General features: G+C 29.5%; 6 protein-coding genes across 6 annotated transcripts; 3 read left to right on the top strand and 3 right to left on the bottom strand.

Annotated features, from left to right (window-relative positions):
- Positions 1-1,247: 1,247 nt before the first annotated feature.
- On the top strand, positions 1,248-2,123 carry GO595_003248 (uncharacterized protein; the record flags this gene model as incomplete). The annotated part of the gene is made up of 1 exon (XM_067916248.1): positions 1,248-2,123. The coding sequence occupies one exon, from the start codon at positions 1,248-1,250 to the stop codon at positions 2,121-2,123; it is 876 nt and encodes a 291-aa protein (XP_067777049.1).
- A 946-nt stretch (positions 2,124-3,069) lies between these two features.
- Positions 3,070-3,498, top strand: GO595_003247 (Ubiquitin-40S ribosomal protein S27a; the record flags this gene model as incomplete). Its single annotated transcript, XM_067916247.1, has 1 exon — positions 3,070-3,498. One exon carries the CDS (start codon positions 3,070-3,072, stop codon positions 3,496-3,498), a length of 429 nt encoding a protein of 142 aa, XP_067777048.1.
- Positions 3,499-4,345: 847 nt separating this feature from the next.
- On the bottom strand, positions 4,346-5,560 carry GO595_003246 (Nucleoside transporter family protein; the record flags this gene model as incomplete). The annotated part of the gene is made up of 1 exon (XM_067916246.1): positions 4,346-5,560. The coding sequence occupies one exon, from the start codon at positions 5,558-5,560 to the stop codon at positions 4,346-4,348; it is 1,215 nt and encodes a 404-aa protein (XP_067777047.1).
- A 5,422-nt stretch (positions 5,561-10,982) lies between these two features.
- GO595_003245 (Ras-related protein Rab-5B) lies at positions 10,983-11,588 on the bottom strand (the record flags this gene model as incomplete). Its single annotated transcript, XM_067916244.1, has 1 exon — positions 10,983-11,588. One exon carries the CDS (start codon positions 11,586-11,588, stop codon positions 10,983-10,985), a length of 606 nt encoding a protein of 201 aa, XP_067777046.1.
- A 1,558-nt stretch (positions 11,589-13,146) lies between these two features.
- GO595_003244 (XYPPX repeat family protein) lies at positions 13,147-13,923 on the top strand (the record flags this gene model as incomplete). The annotated part of the gene is made up of 1 exon (XM_067916243.1): positions 13,147-13,923. One exon carries the CDS (start codon positions 13,147-13,149, stop codon positions 13,921-13,923), a length of 777 nt encoding a protein of 258 aa, XP_067777045.1.
- Positions 13,924-14,283: 360 nt separating this feature from the next.
- On the bottom strand, positions 14,284-15,987 carry GO595_003243 (papain family cysteine protease domain containing protein; the record flags this gene model as incomplete). Its single annotated transcript, XM_067916242.1, has 1 exon — positions 14,284-15,987. One exon carries the CDS (start codon positions 15,985-15,987, stop codon positions 14,284-14,286), a length of 1,704 nt encoding a protein of 567 aa, XP_067777044.1.
- Between the last annotated feature and the right edge of the window lie 2,567 nt (positions 15,988-18,554).

The raw sequence follows: 18,554 nt of genomic DNA, 5'->3' as shown, positions 1-18,554 counted from the left end.
TTATTTGATTTATAAAATTGCTTATCTGGGCATCTAAAAACAATTATACAGAAATAGTTAGGTTACTTCTTAAACATAAAGGAATTGATGTTAATGCTAAAGATATTTATTTGTTTTATTTGAAATTTATTTTAATAATTTATTATTTCAAAATAATAATTGGAAATTATTTAGAATATTTCGAACAGCACTTATTAAAGCATCTAGAGATGGTCATATAGAAATAGTTAAATTACTTCTTGAACAAGAAGGAATTGATATTAATGCTAAAGATATTTATTTGTTTTGCTTTATGAATGTTTTAATAATTCTTGATTTCAAAATAATATTTGGAAATTATTTAAATTATTTGGAACAGCACTTATTTATGCATCTAAAAATGGTAATACAGAAATAGTTAAATTACTTCTTGAACAAGAAGGAATTGATATTAATGCTAAAGATATTTATTTGTTTTATTAAATATTTATTTTAATAATTTATTATTTCAATATAATATTTGGAAATTATTTAAATTATTTTGGACAGCACTTATGTGGGCATCTAGATATGGTCATAAAGAAATAGTTAAATTACTTCGTGAACAAGAAAGAATTATGAAAAAGAAATTCAAAAATGAATATGAATATTCTACAGATAAGTAATTTAGTAAAGTTTCAATAGCTTGATTGAAATTTTCTTCATTTAAATCAGAAATAAATTATTCAAGGTCTCGCAACATTTGAAGGTATTCTTGATATTTATTTTTTCTTGTATGATTTTGACTTCCTCCCATCAATTAATGAAGATTGAAAAAGTGAAATGAGTTACCGTTTATCTCCGAATTTTTATCTTTTTAGACACTTCTCACTCGATTAACTTTTTTGCATTCATTTGGATTAACGGTCATCATTTGGGGTATACCCACAAAAATGGAAAAGATCAGGTGCCATGTTTTCGAATATTTCCTTGCATTTAGTTTCGTATTATTGTATCTATCTTTTTTTCAATCTTATCACAAGTATAATTCTGACGAACATTTTGAAGCATCAATTCAAAGATCAACAATTTTTGGAAAAATCTATCAATTTAACAGAAAACTAATAATATACCTCATCAAGTTAAAGCGGACACTACTATTTCAGAATAAAAATGTCATTATAATTAATAATAACGAAATTAATTTACAAAATAAGCAACATAACTTATCGGAAACTAATCACTCTAGTCAATCCAAGGCCCCTACTCCTGATTCTAAAATACATACAATGCAAACACCAACACCTCCTCCAAATGATCCAACATTATCACCAACGCCCACACTAGAAGTCCCCAAAATCACAAGCACCTCGTCCCCTTCGCTTACACATACAAATACACCTTCACACATTATCACACATTCCAAAACTCAACAAAATCATATCACTTCACATTTTTCATCCAGTACAATTTCTGTATCTCATACACCAGAGCCAAATAGTTACACACCACAGCCGGAACCAACAATTGTTGCTCAGCCAACTGTTACAGATGATGCTGAACCTATTATTCGCAAAGATGTTGAAATGCATCTCTCGTCTATTTCATCTAAACTTTCATCCCATGTTACTGAGACCTTCGAAATCATTTCGAACATACGTAATAATGTTGACAATTTGTTCACACTTCATGAGTCGGAAGTCGAATTTTATTTATCACAAATTGATGATGAAGAAGGTTCACATACACATAAGCCAACACTTTCTTTGCTTCCGAGCAAATTCTTTGATCAGTTCGAAGGCGTTTCTCTTCCAAAAGGAGATAACAATCTTTGGGAAGCTGCTGGAACGAGTGCGGAGTTTAAGTTTAAAGTTTTGAGGAAATCTGTTTTCAGCAAAATATCATTTGGTTACGTAAGTGATGAAACATGCGTAATGAGGAAATTTTATGTTAAAATGAGACTGAAAGAGGAAGAAATTGCATCGAATATATTCACGCTGAAAACAATGAGCGCTGTAAGACAGAATTTTACATTAGCATTTCCAGTGCAATTCGATGATTTCGATATTGTTGCTGTGGATAATTATGGAAACCAGTCGTACATATGTTTACCAGATTTTAAAGTATACCAAAGAGTTGGATTTCTTTCAGCAAACAATGATTAAATTGAAACCAAAAAGAATAACGATAGAACGATACGCATTGAAAAGTGGTTTCAATAGGATTTTATCGTTTCATTTGATTCATGATCTGATACAACTCTGAACAATGCAAAGAAAATAACAATGTCCAAAGCTGATGTTGCCCCTTTGTGTTAATAAATTTATGTAATAGAAAGAAAATTATTTCAAACTATTTTAATTTTGATTGTGAATCACAAAAAGAATTAAAACACACAATTTTATTCATTATCATAAAAAAATTTTTATCTTACAAATGCTTGAATGGCGTTATGAAAAGTAAGAAAATAGAAAACAAAAAATATTTTTAATACAAAAAATGATAATATCATCATTTGCTAAGAATTTATATTGTATTTCTAAACTTGGCGCTTGTAGTTGGTAGGTTAATATTCTTAAAGATTGAAATCATGAAACTGATTTAAACATTTTAACATCATTGAACTGTTATCCATATTTTTAGGTTAGCCCACCAAAGGCTTGTTTGACTTGTTTGTTTTTCTCAATCTTTTTTGAAGGTTGTTTTGCTCATGTTTCATTATTTCAGCCATTTCTTTGATTTTTTGCAATTTAAGATCCTTTTCTGAAATGCATTGGCTACTTGTGTCTTTAGCTTTCATATCTTCTGTCTGAATAATATACATTCCTTTTGGAAATACGAAGATTTTTGCACGAGTTGAATTTTCAAGTTTCTTATTTACATATATTTTAAATTGTTCTTTCCTTTGATTACACTGTGCTTCAAGGTCCCTTATAAACTTATTTTTATGGATATGTTCTATTTGAGATTTCTTTGTTGAATTCATTATGTTTACTGTACGTTAAGAGCATATACCATTTTTTGAGCGAAAAATGATCGATTTGACATTCCATTTAACATCACAAGTCATATTAATTAGACCAAACAAAGTCTGTCAATTCGACCTTTTCGATGAGGTTGTTCGTCAAGACAAACGAAGGAAAGCAAATCTCTTTGAATGTTGACTCTTCAAGCACAGTTGAAGAAATCAAGTCAATGATTCAAGCAGATGGCTTCCTCATTTTTGCTGGCAAAGAATTAGAAGATGGATTCACTCTTCAAGATTACGAAATAGAAGAAGATTCCGTTCTTTATGACATCCCAGAATGCGATGGTGGTAAAAAGAAGAAGAGGAAGAAGAAGAGCTTCACAACAAAGAAGAGGGTTCCACATACACGCAAGAAGGAAAAGATGAAGCTCCTTAAGTTATTCAAGATTGGAAAGGATGGATCTGTTGAACCACAACGCAAAGAATGTGAAAACTGCAAGGGTTGTTTCATGGCCAAACATAAAGATGGACGTCTTTATTGCGGCAATTGCCATCTTACAATTACTAAGTAAACATTCACAAAATATTGAAGTTGTTTTGCTTTTTGAAAAAAAAAAATAAATAAATTATTTTTAAAAAAAGAGAATTAGTATTTAGATCTCCTTATTTTACTGATCCAATCGAATATAGACCAATAAGAATTTATCATCCATTTACTGCGATGAATAGATACTTTAATAATCTTGAACTTCGTTTAAATTCTTTATTTGCTGATGCATTTGATGATGAATTTAATAATATGATTGAACAAGATAAACCTAAAGAAGAAAAAGAAGAAAAACCTGTTAAAAAGAATGAAAATTATATTCCACAAAAATATTATAGAACTTATTCATCACAAAGTTATTTTAATGGTAATGAAAAATTCGAAGAAATTCGTGAGCAAACTAAAGATGGTGATAAAACATATATTTCTAAAATTAAAGAATTGGTAATCGTTGAGTTCAAGTTGATGAAGTTGTAGATAAAGAAGGTAAGAAAACAACTAAAGAAACATGGCATAATGTAGATAAAAATGAAAATTGATGCATTTTAAAATTAAAGGTCTTTAAGACGTGGTATTGAAGCTATTGGTAGTAAAAATGAAGAAAAACCTGCAATTAAATCAGAAAATACAGAGACAAAGGAAGAAACTAAAGAAGAAACTAAGGAAGAACCTAAAGAAACAAAAGAACAACAATAAAAATATTAAAATAAACATGTAAATTAAATTTTTTTTTATTATTTTTTAAATTAAATTATGAAATTAATAAATCATTTCTTAAACATTCTTCTATTCATTTGAAAAAGTAAATTCATATTTCTAAACTGTTTATATTTTACTAATATAATTTCTGTAAAAAAAAATTAAAAATATTTTCATTGAGGCAATGTATAAGTTAACCAACTTCCTACGAATATACCTATGTTCAATCCAAGAGATACACAAAACGACGCCAGTTCGACTTCGTTTTCTTGAAGTGTCTCCAATTTTGCAGTATACGAGATACAAAGCGTCAAGAAATATCCATTTGTCAAAGCCAACAAAAACGTCACCACGTAAATCCAAATGTCATCTTCCAGTGCCGCTCCTTCGATTGATATTATATATGCGGGAAAGAAAATCAATCTCACCAAATGCGGTATGAACAAGAACTTTGGCGATGGGAAACATATCCAACGCGGGAGAAGTCTTCCGATGAAGTCGCCAACCATATACAACGATGTAACTATCGTCGATACCCAATCGCTTGTAAGCCCGTGCTTACTTTTAGTCTGTGTCGCATATCCAGGGAAAAGAGTCAGCGTAATTGTCATGCACAAAAATGCTTCGAATGCAAAAATCCACATTTTCTTAAAGATATGCGTGATACGACTCATACGTTGACAAAAATTGGTAGAAATAACAGTGTTACTATACTTCGCTTTGGCAATGGTCGTGTTTTGGAAAAACGCAAAACAAATAAGCGAACAAACAATGATGACAAATGAAATGCCAAAATAAAACCAGCCTTCCCCGCGGCCCATGGCTTTGGAAATTAATCGAAATATGGACGTTAAAACACCAGACATAGCTAAACCAGTTGATGCAAGCGTTGCGCAATTTCCTCCAAATAATCCTGCATAACCCATCGTAGTACCAAAAAGAAATCCGGCAAAAACAGAAGTAACACCTTCAACTACAAGAACAGCGGTGTAGTTAGGATTGGGTAAATTTGCATAGATAGTGAAAAAAAGCATGCAGATTGCAACTATAGTGGTTGAAACATAATACCGAAGTTTGACACTAAAATTTTCAATAAAGGGAGTGGAAATAAAGTATGAACATGATGCTGCAATATTGTAAACACGTGCAATGTTCTGTGATACTGAAGATTCATTTGGAAATATTTTCTGGAAATAATCAATTCCGTTTATAAATGTGTTGTATGCAAATAGGACATTTGTTCCAAATAAGAAAAATAAAAGTTCGACTTTGATTGATGTTTTTGTATCTGTTTCTTCTTCATTTTCATCTTCATTTTCTTCGTGATTATCTATAATGCTACTTGGAGTGTCATCAGTGCTGGTACTGCTTGATGATTCAGTTGACATTTTGATATTTTAAATCTCAGTTGGTCATTCGAAATTAACGTTTTTCCTTGTCAAAAATTCACTTTTGACTCCATACAACACATAATGCGGCATTTATTAAACTGGAACCAAATTAATGACTTCTAAAAAGTACTTTATATAATTCATTGGATCCTATTAATTGAAAATAACATTGTTTTATAGTTTTCTTGACATTAGGTGTTATAATGAATGTTTTATGAAAATTTTGTTGGATCTAAAAGATTTTAAATTAAAGAATTTTTACAAAAAGATTAATTAAAAAGCATAACAACCAAATGAGTTTTTCATGATTTAGATTTTTTTATAAAAATGCATATTCACATCAACTTTCCTCTGTTTATAACTGACACTTTTTGAATAAAGCTACAATTCACACTTAGAAAGCATCAATAGGAATTAAAAATAGTGTTCCCATGATGTTAAAATAGGTTCTTCAAAATTAATATAACTAATATTGTATAATAATATTGCACCGCTTGATTCAACCTAAAACAAATAATATTAATATAAAAATTAAATATAAATAAAAAAAAAATTTATATTTTTATCATTTAACTCAATAATTTCGTATTTGAAAAGTAGTTTGGCTTCTTCAATGAATCCATTGTTTAATGCAATAAAAACTGCTATTTCAAATAATTCATTTGAATTACAAGTGTCATTTTGACATATAAAATAATTTAAGTTAATTTTAAATGAAATAAACAAATACTTTCAGCTTTGAGATCAATTCCTTCTTTTTTAAATAGCAAAATGAAAATTTCTATGTAATTCTTTTTTAATGCATACATAAGTGCTGTGCAATATAATTTGAATTAATGTTATTATAAGTAACATAGATATACATTCATGAGTATTGAGACATTTGCATCATTCTCGATATAAACGGTTTCTATGATCTCGCAACATATTTTGATTCAGAAAAAACCAAGCAAACTTAGTTAAACATGTATTGGCAATTTATATGTAAACTTATCAAATAACTCCTGCATATTGTGAGAAATTTAATCGTATTTTACAAATGAAAAAGGAAAACATGAAAAAAGATCTAAATGAAATGAAAATGCTTTTATCAATAAAACAAATTGTATTCAATTTAGATAAAGAAAACATTAGTCTATCAGCAGAAACAATCATTAATGTTTTTGATAAAAATTTCCCAACATCTTTTAACATAATTATTACGCAAATGATATATGGATTCCTTGTTGGGAGAATACATGATTATGACATAAATATTTATTTAAATTTTATAAAAGAGATTGAAACATTAGAAGATAACAATAAAATTAAATCAAAAATTTTTGAAACATTTTCAAGTTTTCTTCTAAATAAAGATTCACAAGAATCATATTATCTTCTTGAGAATATGATTGGATGTAATTTTCTTGATTCAAGTATTGCACAAAATAAAAAGAATGCTCATTTTGCTCAATATATGGAAGAAAGTGATATTAAAAAATTTTTTTATATTAAGTTTATGAAACAAGTCATCAAAAATATTGAAGAACTTAAAAAAGACAATTGGAAATTACATAAGAAGTTAATTAAAGAAGGAGTTAATCCAAATGAAATACCAAAAATAATTCAAAATGATGAAGTTGATAAACTTCAAGAAATATCATCACAAAATGATTTCGATTTTAATAAATATATTAAACCATCACTTTATGAAAGAAGTGATTTTATTAATCAGAAATATGTTTCATTAATTGATTATGCAGCATTTTTCGGATCAATTAAATGTTTTAAGTATTTACTTATGAATGGAGCAAATGTAAAAAATACAGGTAAATATGCTGTTGCAGGTGGAAATTTAGAAATAATTCATTTATGTGAACAAAATCATTCATCATTTGATGATGCATATGAAACAGCAATTATGTTCCATCGAAATGATATCTTTCATTATCTTTATGAAAAGAAATATAAAAATTTAGAAATATTAGGAATAAAATGCATTATGTATCATAACTATGAAATTTTTATGTTTTTACTTGATGAAGGAATGAAAATCTATGATTCTTTTATCAATGAAGCAGCAAAAATTGGGAATATATTTCTCATAAAATATTGTCTTCAAAATCATCAAATTCCAAAGGATATTTTGGTTTTTTCATCAGAATCAGGAAACATTGAACTTGTTAAATATGTTTTATCTCTAAAAAGTATTAATATTAATACTCTATGCGTTTATTTGCTTTGTTTAAAATTTGTTTTATTTTTATGGAATTTTAATACAATATTTGGAAATTATTTATTTTATTTTATACAGCACTTATAGCTGCATCTGAAAGAGGTTATACTGAAATAACAAAATTACTTCTTGAACAAGAAGGTATTGATGTTAATGTTAAAAATCTTTTTAATTTTAATTATTTTATATTTCAAAATAATAATTGGAAATTATTCATTTTATTTAATACAGCACTTATGCGTGCATCTCTATTTGGTTATATAGATATTGTTAAATTACTTCTTGAAAATAAACAAATTGAAATAGATGCTAAAAATTTTTATTTACTTTTTTTAATATATATTAATATGTTTTAATGTGTAATACTAAGTTTTATGGATCATTTATAATATTTGATACTCCACTTATTTTCGCATCTTTAAGTGGCAATACAGAAATCGTTAAATTACTTCTTGAACAAAAAGGAATTGATATTAATGCTAAAAATATTTGTTTATTTTATTTAAACTTTCTTTTAATATCTTGATGCTTTACTACAATATTTGGAAATTATTAAAAATATTTAATACAGCATTTCTTTGGGCATGTTTAAATGGTCACACAGAAACAGTAAAATTCCTTCTTGAACAAAAAGGAATTGATATTAATGCTAAAAATATTTGTTTATTTTGTTTAAACTTTCTTTTAATTTCTTGATGCTTTATTACAATATTTGGAAATTATTAAAAATATTTAATAAGGCATTTCTTTGGGCATGTTTAAATGGCCATATAGATACAGTAAAATTGCTTCTTGAGCAAGAAGGAATTGATGTTAAAGATGATATTTATTTATTGAAATTCTTTTAAGTGTTTTGATATTACATAAAATTATTTGGAAATTATATAAAATATTATGGGCTGCACTTTTACTTGCATCTAAAAATGGTTACTTAGAAATAGTTAAATTACTCATAGAACAAAAAGGAATTGATGTAAATACAAAAGATGTTTATCCATTTTACATCAGGTTCATATCAATGATTTGAAAAATCAAAATAATATTTGGAAATTATTTGTATTATTTAATACAGCTTTAATGTTGACATGTTTAAGTGGTTATACAGAGATAGTTAAATTTCTTCTTATGCAAAAAGGAATTGATATTAATGTTCAAGATATTTATTTGTTTAATTTGATATTACTTTTGGTTATTTTTTGTTGGAAAATATTATTTGGAATTTGTTCTCAATATTTTATACACCTCTTATGGTTGTTACATTAGATAATCATATTGATATTGTTAAATTACTTCTTGAACAAGAAAGTATTGATGTTAATGCTCAAGACATAAAATTGTTTTATTTAATATTTATTTTAATAATTTGATGTTTCAAAATAATATTTGGAGTTTATTTATATTATTTAATACTGCACTTATATATGCATCTCAAAATGGTTATACAGAAATAGTAAAATTACTTCTTGAACATGAAAAAATTGATATTAATATTAAAAATGTTTATTAAATCTTTTTAATATTATTTTTAATGGTTTAATGTTACACAAAATTATTTGGAAATTATTTATCTTCCTTAAAACAGCACTTCAAATAGCATGTGAAAATGAAATAATAGATGTTATTGAAATGTTTTCTGGTAAAATCTAACAGTCAAATTGTTAGAATACACAAAAATAGCAAATAACATAATGAATGTATATGTTAGCTTTGTTGAAACAATAAATTAAGATAGGAAAGAAGTAAAAAATATGTTGTGAATTTATAATTAATTCTATATTTTGAATCAATTTCTATAATCTTTTAAGAATTTACTTAATGACGCATATAAATATTGTTTTCGGCTTTTTTTTAGCTGAAAGACTTTTATTATTTGCTTGATGAATGCAAAGAGCACATGCATCTAGAAGTGTGAATAAAAGAAAGTGCTAAAAACAAAACTATTTTATTGCTTAATTACACCCCATTGTAGGTTAATCACAATATCATATATCCAATAATTTATTATTAATTTGATACAAACAAATTAATATTATTATATACCTTTACTCAATTATCTCAAGTTGGATTAGTTATTGAAACAAAATTTTATATGAAAAAAGCAGATAGAAAAATTAAGATTTGATTAAAAAGCATTAAAAATGAAAAAGACAAAAACTTAAAATGCATTATTTATTCTCAAATTCTTCAATTCCTTCGTCAATTAGTGGCATTATTTCACGCAATTTTTGCCATTGATTAAGATCAAGATTAATTCCCTTTTTTCCTGGTAACCACTCACCATCCTTAAGATAAAATTCTCGTATATCGATTCGTGTTTTCCCATGAAATTGGGAAATTGTAACTTGTTTTTTATTGTTTGATGTTTCTGATATTGGGATGACAAAATTGGTTTCTTTTTTTACCTTAGTTGAGAAATCACGAATAGACTTTACTCCTTCAGTTTCCTTTTGGTTATCAGACATCTAAAATTTTTGTGTGATGTGAAAATCTTCTTCACTCATCAAGTGAAGTAGGGTAAAATTTACCCTTTGATGCATGAAATTTCGAAATCTTTGTTTCATGTCTATATGAGTAAGTTTTGGAATCTTTTTCTGAATGTCCATGCTGTGAGTCTTATAAGAAAAGGAAAGATATAAAAATTAAAATTAATTTGTTAATTATAAAATTTAGTAAAAAGTTTAAATATCCTAATACTAGCAGATAAAGCTTTACACCTTTCTTAAACGAAAAGAAAAAAGTCAAAATCTTTATTTAACAAACAAAAGCAAAATTAAAAATCGATTTTATTCAGAATCAACATCATTTCCGACACTTGCATCAGTTCTTGTATAGTGGAGCATGCGATCAATTAAGTCAACATGCGCAAGAAGCATTCTACGACAACAATAACGTTTCAGCCCAAGTTTATCAAGTGCTGCTCCCTTATTATTTGGATTTTCCTGAACAAGGCGAAGATATTCATCCCATTTATTACCTATAATATTACCGCACGTGAAGCATCTGACTGGAATTATCATTTTTGGAGATAATTTGCCCTTTGTTCAGAATTTTTACCCTTTTAGCGAGGCACCCCAAATTTTGTTTTTGCTTTTTTATCTTGAGTGATGATTTTTAATCCGTTAATTATATTTTACTTATATTTTTTATATCTTATCAAACAAATAATTTATGAAAATAAACATAGTAATGACAAAAGCATCTGAATTAACAACAACCACTCTTTTCTTCCTGATCCTTAATATTTGGAGTAAGGTGAATATCATCGCCAATGTTACGAAGTGCAACCTTCTGATCCAAAGCTTTTTTCGCAATATGATACATTATACTATCAATACCTGTGTTTGCATAAGCACTGACTTCAAAGTATTCCATATCAAAACTACGCGCAAACTCTATTATTTCTGGCTGCGAAATCTCTCTATCGTCTTCAAGATCAGACTTATTGCCGCATAAAACAAAATAGGGATCTTCATCACCACAGTTAGCGTTGACTTCATCCATCCAATCTCTGATGTCTTCGAATGATTTTAACGAAGTAATGTCAAAAGTCAAGATAACTATTTCAGCATTTTTGAAATAAATACTTACTAATGACCTGAACTGCTCCTGCCCTGCAGTGTCCCAGATGTTTAGAGCAACATCGGTATTCTCGACTCGATAAATAACAGTTGCAAATCCAACACCCATGGTTTCACTTGGAATCGAATGAACATCTTTATTAAGTATCCTTTGAAGAATAGTTGTTTTCCCGACTGATGATGATCCACAAAGTACTACTTTTGTATGTGTTCCTTCTTTATTTGATTCCATTGATACACTGTCACTTTTTGTTCATAGCATCACTTGTCAAATGTCAAGAACTATAAATTAACGGCTTCCAAAGCAGCACATTTTTCGTAAACTTTCATTTCTTCTTGTATTATATCTTAGTTTGATATCATTATTGTTAACATCAAATGAAACACCTGTATTTCAAAGATCAAATGCAATAATGAAATTCGAGATTTAGCTATGAAATTTGGTCCTAGATTTGATCTATATTAACTTTTTCTTATTCTTTAATGTTAAAGATAGAGTATTTTAAATGGGTCTAACCACATACACATAAATATTAAGATCAAGAAAACAAATTTGTTTAAATTTAAAACATGTGACTTTATTTTTCTTGTTTGATACCTATTATCAAGTTTAGTATCCCTCCCTTTTGTCTTAAAATTTGAGCAATAATTATCAAACAATTTTTTTTATGCTCTAAATTGGCTGCACATATTTTTTTTATTCGAAGTCAAAAAATTATAAACGAAATAAAAGATTAATTAATAAAAATGTTTATTTATTAGAATATGTGAAAAAAGCTGAATTATCAGAAATATATGAAGAAATTTAATTTTTGATGATTGAATGGTTTTCGTACAAAATCCATCATTTTTAAATTAATAAATTTTGACCCCGAAAAATAAGAATTAAAAGAAAAATATAATGATATAATTCCATTGGTAATAGTGAATATGAAAATGATGTGATGGACAACTTTGGTTTAAAACAAAATAATCAAATTTTAAAACTAATGAAATTTATAAAGAAAACAATTTATATAAATTAAAACTGATAGCAATGAAGAATCTGTGAAAATTCGTGTAAAATTTTGATGAAATTGTAATTTGGCATCAGAAGTAAAAATGCATTTAACTAAAAAACTAGAATCATAATATCTTAAATTTGAACAACATAATTGATTATGGTAAAAAAAATTGAAGATTTCTTCGAATTTGAGCCTATTTCATTAAAATGGGGAAAAGAATCAAAAAAAATAAAACCGGACTCCAAATTAACCATTTATTCAATAGATTACAAAAAATTATATCTAAAAAAGTCATAATGCTTATTTAACCGTTGGTTCTATTATTTGTACACACAAAATTTTGACTTGTGCTAACCAATATAAGGAACGTTTACACTACTGTTTATAAACAACGTTTTTACTTCACAAATTTGTGAAATTTATATCAAAAATTGGTCCAACCGTCCTCATAAACCAACCTTTTGAATCATGTTTTCGTTAAGTTAATCTCACAAACCAACAAAATTTTTGTGTAAAGTTTAGAACAATTTCTGCATAACCGTATGATTAGTCGAAATTCAAACAATAAATTACATTTTTTTCTCCAATTTCTTCGAATATGATTTATTATCAAATAATATATAATTACCAATTATATATCGAAATAAAAAATGATAAAAAATATAAAAATATCTATTAAAAATAAAGTTTTTTTCATTTTTCTTTTGAGTTTAACGAGATATTTCAATGCCCATAAATTTGAGTTCTCTCAAAAATGAGCACAACCGTTCTTGCCACTTGTAAGGAATGCAATTCAACGTCAGGATTATTGAAGCGCAAGGCCTTCCAAAGATGGACAAATTTGGAAAGGTCGATCCATACGTTGTTGTTCAGCTTTTCGGAGACAGTATGCAACGTCGAACAAGGGTTATCCAAAAAGAATATAACCCGAAATGGAACCAAGAATTCTCTTTCTTACTTAGAAACCCAGCTACACAAAAAGCTGTCCTCACACTAAAAGACCAGGATGCTGTTGGAAACGACGACACAATTGGAATGATTGAGATTCCAATCTCCTCAATTCCACCAAACGTAGTTCTTGACAGATGGCTTGACCCAAGACCAGCTAAGGGTGTTAAGAACCCAGGAAAACTTCATGTATTATTACAAGTTGCTGATAAAAGCGTTAAACCATTCTCTGGACCAGTACAACCACCTCCAGGAGTATATCCACAAGTTCACCCAGTTCCACCACCCGGCTATGGTGTACCTCCAGGACATCCAATGCCACCACCCGGCTACGGTGCACCTCCTCCTCCACCTCCAGGATATGGTGTTCCACCACCAGGCCATCCAATGCCACCTCCACCAAGGCCAATGCCAGGACAACCAATGCCACCACCAGGATATGGTGCACCACCTCCAGGATACGGAGCACCACTTCCAGGACAACCAGTTCCTCCAAGACCATTACCAGGTCAACCAATGCCACCACCAGGATATGGTGCACCTCCACCACCAGGCTATGGCGCTCCACCTCCACCAGGTTATGTTCCACCACCAGGCCCACCACGACCATATTAAACCAAACCTAGCACTTTATCACAATCATTTTTTTTAATGTATTACTTTTTTTATCATCTAAAGATCAAAAGAAGAAACCAAAATACTGTTTACATGGATGGTCTTCTTTGGTTTGATGACTTTTTGATCCGTTTTCAAATACATTCGTCAAATGCCATTTCCAATATTCTAACAAAAAAAATCAAAACTAAGGTATACACAGCCAATTCGATCAAGCAAAAACAACTTCTAAAATTTATAAGCACATTAACATCTGAAATTACAAATTTCTTCATCAGGGAAAACGATAGAATTCAAATTTGGGACACCCCAAAAACATCAAAAGTTTGAAAGACAAATTAAATAAATAAATGTTATCTTTTAAAAGACGTATTGGTATGGAAGTGGTCCATCGAATTCAACCTTTGTGATCTTCTTTGTTGAATTTTCCATGTAAGTATGATCGAATGGTTTGGAGTCCGCATGTTTCATATAACTTTGTGGAGCAAATGTAACATGATAATCGAACACTCTAAAGTTATCAAAGAAGTCCCAGTTAATCTTTTGCATATTTTCGAGTGTTTGATAAGGTAACATCCAATAGCCGCAATCAAAGTCATCATTTTGAACTAATGTTTCTGGATTTGGTTGGAAGATTTGGCTAAGAGCCCAGAAAGGCATATCATTAATAGCCATTTCTTTAACCTCATTAGTATTTGTAATTTCGGCAATTTTGATGTTGTTAACGCCACCAGGAAGAGCTTCAACGTCTGGATTAGAATCAGATTCAGTCTTCTTAAGTAATACGTACTTACTTGTGTTTGTGCAAATACCTTTAGCAATAGCAGAGCTCTTACATGTAAGGATATCAGCGCCTTTAGTATGACCTTTACCACGGACACGCTTTGTATCACTTGAACATTTAGTATAATCGAAAACTCCATTAACAGTATTGTTCTTAATGCATTCAAGTGTGGCTGGGATCCAATTAAGTGGGCAAACATGATTTGGACAAACAATAGCTTCGTTTTCTTCACTTCTTTGACCCATTAAATACTCAACAGAATGACCTGTTTGACGCCATGAGTTATGAAGAATCAATCCTCCCTTTGTCATGATAGCGTTATTCTCTGTTTGATATCTATTGCGATATAACCATTCATCGTTATAAGCAACAACATTCATTGCATGGCCGCCAAGTTCGCCCATGTATTTAGGATCGACATTTGATAAGAAGATACCATCTTGTTGACGTGCATCGAGTTCAAGTTTATAGCAATATTGACCAACTGCATCTGGGCAAAGGATTGACTTGTTAACGCACATATCTGTTTCGGCAAAGATTGATCCATTGCATGGAAGATAATAGACGAGATTTGGAAGTGGAACGCCAATTCCGAGTGCTCTGTTAGCCTTAATAAGAAGGCGCTTAACATCGTTAAGTGTATAAGCTGTTTCTGATGATACATATTCCCATTTGATTGGATTCTTCTCAAGTGCCTTATAAAGGTTTGGACAATAGAAGTAATCGAATGTCTCTTCTTCTCCTTCTGGAATAGATCGATATGGGCAAACGCTTTCTGGAAGTACTGATGTCTTAGTTTCTTCCCAAGCCTTAGCGAAGTAGTATATTGATTCGATTTGTTGGTCGGCGGAAGTGTTGTGCATTAATCCACCGTAATGACATGCCTTAACATCTGGATGTTTCATGCATTGATCATGAAGCCATGTGAAGAAGGCCTGTTTACTGAATTGGACGTATTCGTTCTCTTCGAGAAGTCCTTGTTCAACACCTTGTGCATGGTATTGGGATTCGAGAAGATATATCATTGCAAAGCTCCAGCATGTACCAATGTTCATTTGATCTGTGGGTGGTAAGATATAGTTCTTGTCAACACTGAACCTGACTGGGAGTGCGGTGTTGTTGATTACTTGTTGGATGATTTGCACATTCGAGGCTTTGATAGCAAAGATCATTGCTACAACACTGATGATAAGTGTGCAAATAATGAAGATGAGGATGGCAATAAGAAGTGGTGACTTCTTTGGTTGCTTTTCTCCAAACAATGGATCGTTGGATATCATTGTGAGATGTCAAACCGATACTTTCAATTTTCAATGGAAACGTTTCAAAAACGACAGACACTTTTGGATCGGCTTTGTACTGAGTAAAAAAACCAATTAAAGAGTTCCAATTGGAACTGTTTGAGATACAACTGTTTGATGTTTAGTGTCAACTCTCTACTAACGGCAGTGTTTGGCAATTTACGAATTTTGTTGCGATTTACAATTTGAAATTAAATGTTTTTAAAAATTAGTTGGATTAAATCCGTTTCAAGGCATCTCCAAAGCGGAATGCGCCGCCAGCTGCATGTAAAATATAACGCATATTTGAGTATTCCGTTTTTTTATAATCCGTACAGCGGGGCGCCCCAATTTGTGAAATCTCGAAAAATAAATGAAATTCCTTTTTTGAGACATTCTAACTATATGTTTATACTGTCGAAAAAGCAAAAAGACCTAAAGTTGCTACAAAAAAGTCAATTATATGGAGATTCAACATTTTTTAAACAAATCTTCTGAAACTGGTCTGCAAAATTCGAAACAATGTTCCCACGATTCTGTTTTGCGTCTGTTGGAAATACATTTTTATTGTTTTAAAACTCAATTATAATTACCTCGATTTATAACAATAGAACTTTCAATGTGACGATTGGAATTTTCTGTAGAAAACGTTTTCTTGATTATTGAATTTATCTATCGGTTTTTGAACGACGAAAGGTCTTGAGGCGAAATCAATTTTTAATATTATTTGTTGTTAAATATGTTTAATGGCAAAAAACATCACTGGCTTTTGAATTAATACAAAAATATAAAAGGATAATGATTATCAACTCAAAGTGATGTTTCAACAAAAGATTAAATAAAATTTCTAAAGATAAAATGTTTATAAAATTATTTTTTCTATTTTTTATCATTAAATTTTATAAATTTTCCATTTTTCATTTTCGTACACAATTGTATTTTTTCCCAATTTCTCATTTGCGATTTCGCACAGCTCATTCTTCTTCAAACACGTTACCCAATTCGTTCCGATTCTTTTCATTATTTCGACGATATTTTTATTGTTTTTCAACTCATTAAACACATGGAACGAATCCCAAACATTCACATTACGTTTCCACATCTCATTCATGTTGCCAGAAATCATTTGTCTTCCAGCAACAAACGCAATCGGGTTATAAGAAATTGGATCTGTTAAAACGATTTCTTTTTTACGCAAATTTTTCATTATCCAATTCCCACAACTTAAATCATATTCGTCAATTCCTTTCATAGTTTTATTTTCTGTTGCTTTAATGGATGTTAATCCTCCAATGAATATCATTATAAACATTACAACAGCTAAAGATAACATTATACCTTTTAACAAGGAATTTTTAATTTTATGATATACATAAATTAAAGTGTTAATAAACATAGTACAGAAATATGGTAAAACAGAACTTGTTATAATAACAATGTTTTCATACGATTCATTGCCATCGCGAATAAACAATAGAATTGCAAAGGCCGTTAAAAAGACAAATGACGAGTGAAGTTCACTCATGCTTTTGAGAGGAATAAACGGGAAAAGTGACGTTATAAACATGGGACCAAACATTTCGAAGATCACAACAAAAGGAGAAAAGAATACACCAGCCATTTGGTACTCACGCCAAATTGGAAAGTTTTTAAGGTGGGAATGAGTAAGTTTAAATAATAATGAGATTGAAAAAGGCATAAATGATGAAAAAGAATGTGAATAACAGGATCCAATAGCAAAAATAATAATGGAACCAATAGTACTGGGTATGAATATGGATAAAACACCAGCAAAAATATAACTCTCTCGAAATGAACCTTTGTCATGAGATCTTTGTAATAAAAGTATGATTGCAATAATCAATGGAACTGTAAAAGATGATGTCTTGGAATAGCTTAAAACAACAGCTAATGTTTGGTACCAAGGAACTGGTGCCCTTTTACAAATATCATGAATAAGATCACTTTGACATGAAAGAGAACCGAAAAATGATCGCAAAAATGCCCAAGAGCTATTAAGTATAAAGCATAATGTTGATAAAAATGGATTTCTTGAGAATTGGTGTGAGAAATAATAAACAAGGATAACCGTCGAAACCGTATTCAAAAAACAAATTGAAACGGAAGCGGTTTCTAGGGTAGCCCCGGAAGACGTTAATGCCGCTGTGTAAAGTAATGGAAAAACATATGAATGAAAATATTGGTTATTAACTTGTGGATCTTTATAATAAAAAATGTTTCTGCGCCTACGATTAATTCCATATTTAAGTGATGAAATAAATGATTGTTCTGAATCAAAGATTAAATTTGCGTATGAAGGAACTTGAAATGGATATTGAGAATATGTCTGATAAAGATGATAGGAAGAAAGAATACCTGTGAAAAAAATTATAATATATAATGGATAAGAATTTTCAAATTCAAACTTAAATTGTGATTCTGGGAAATTATGTTTGAGTAATTTTTTACCTTCATATATCACAAACAATTGGATGGCAATAGTAATTAAAATACACCCTATTAAAGGAACAATGAAATTGATTATGAACATTAATAAAGAAGTAATC

Source organism: Histomonas meleagridis (genome assembly GCF_020186115.1).
Source record: "Histomonas meleagridis strain 2922-C6/04-10x chromosome Unknown contig_20, whole genome shotgun sequence".
Lineage (NCBI taxonomy): Eukaryota > Parabasalia > Tritrichomonadida > Dientamoebidae > Histomonas > Histomonas meleagridis.
This window is presented reverse-complemented; position numbering and strand designations above follow the sequence as displayed.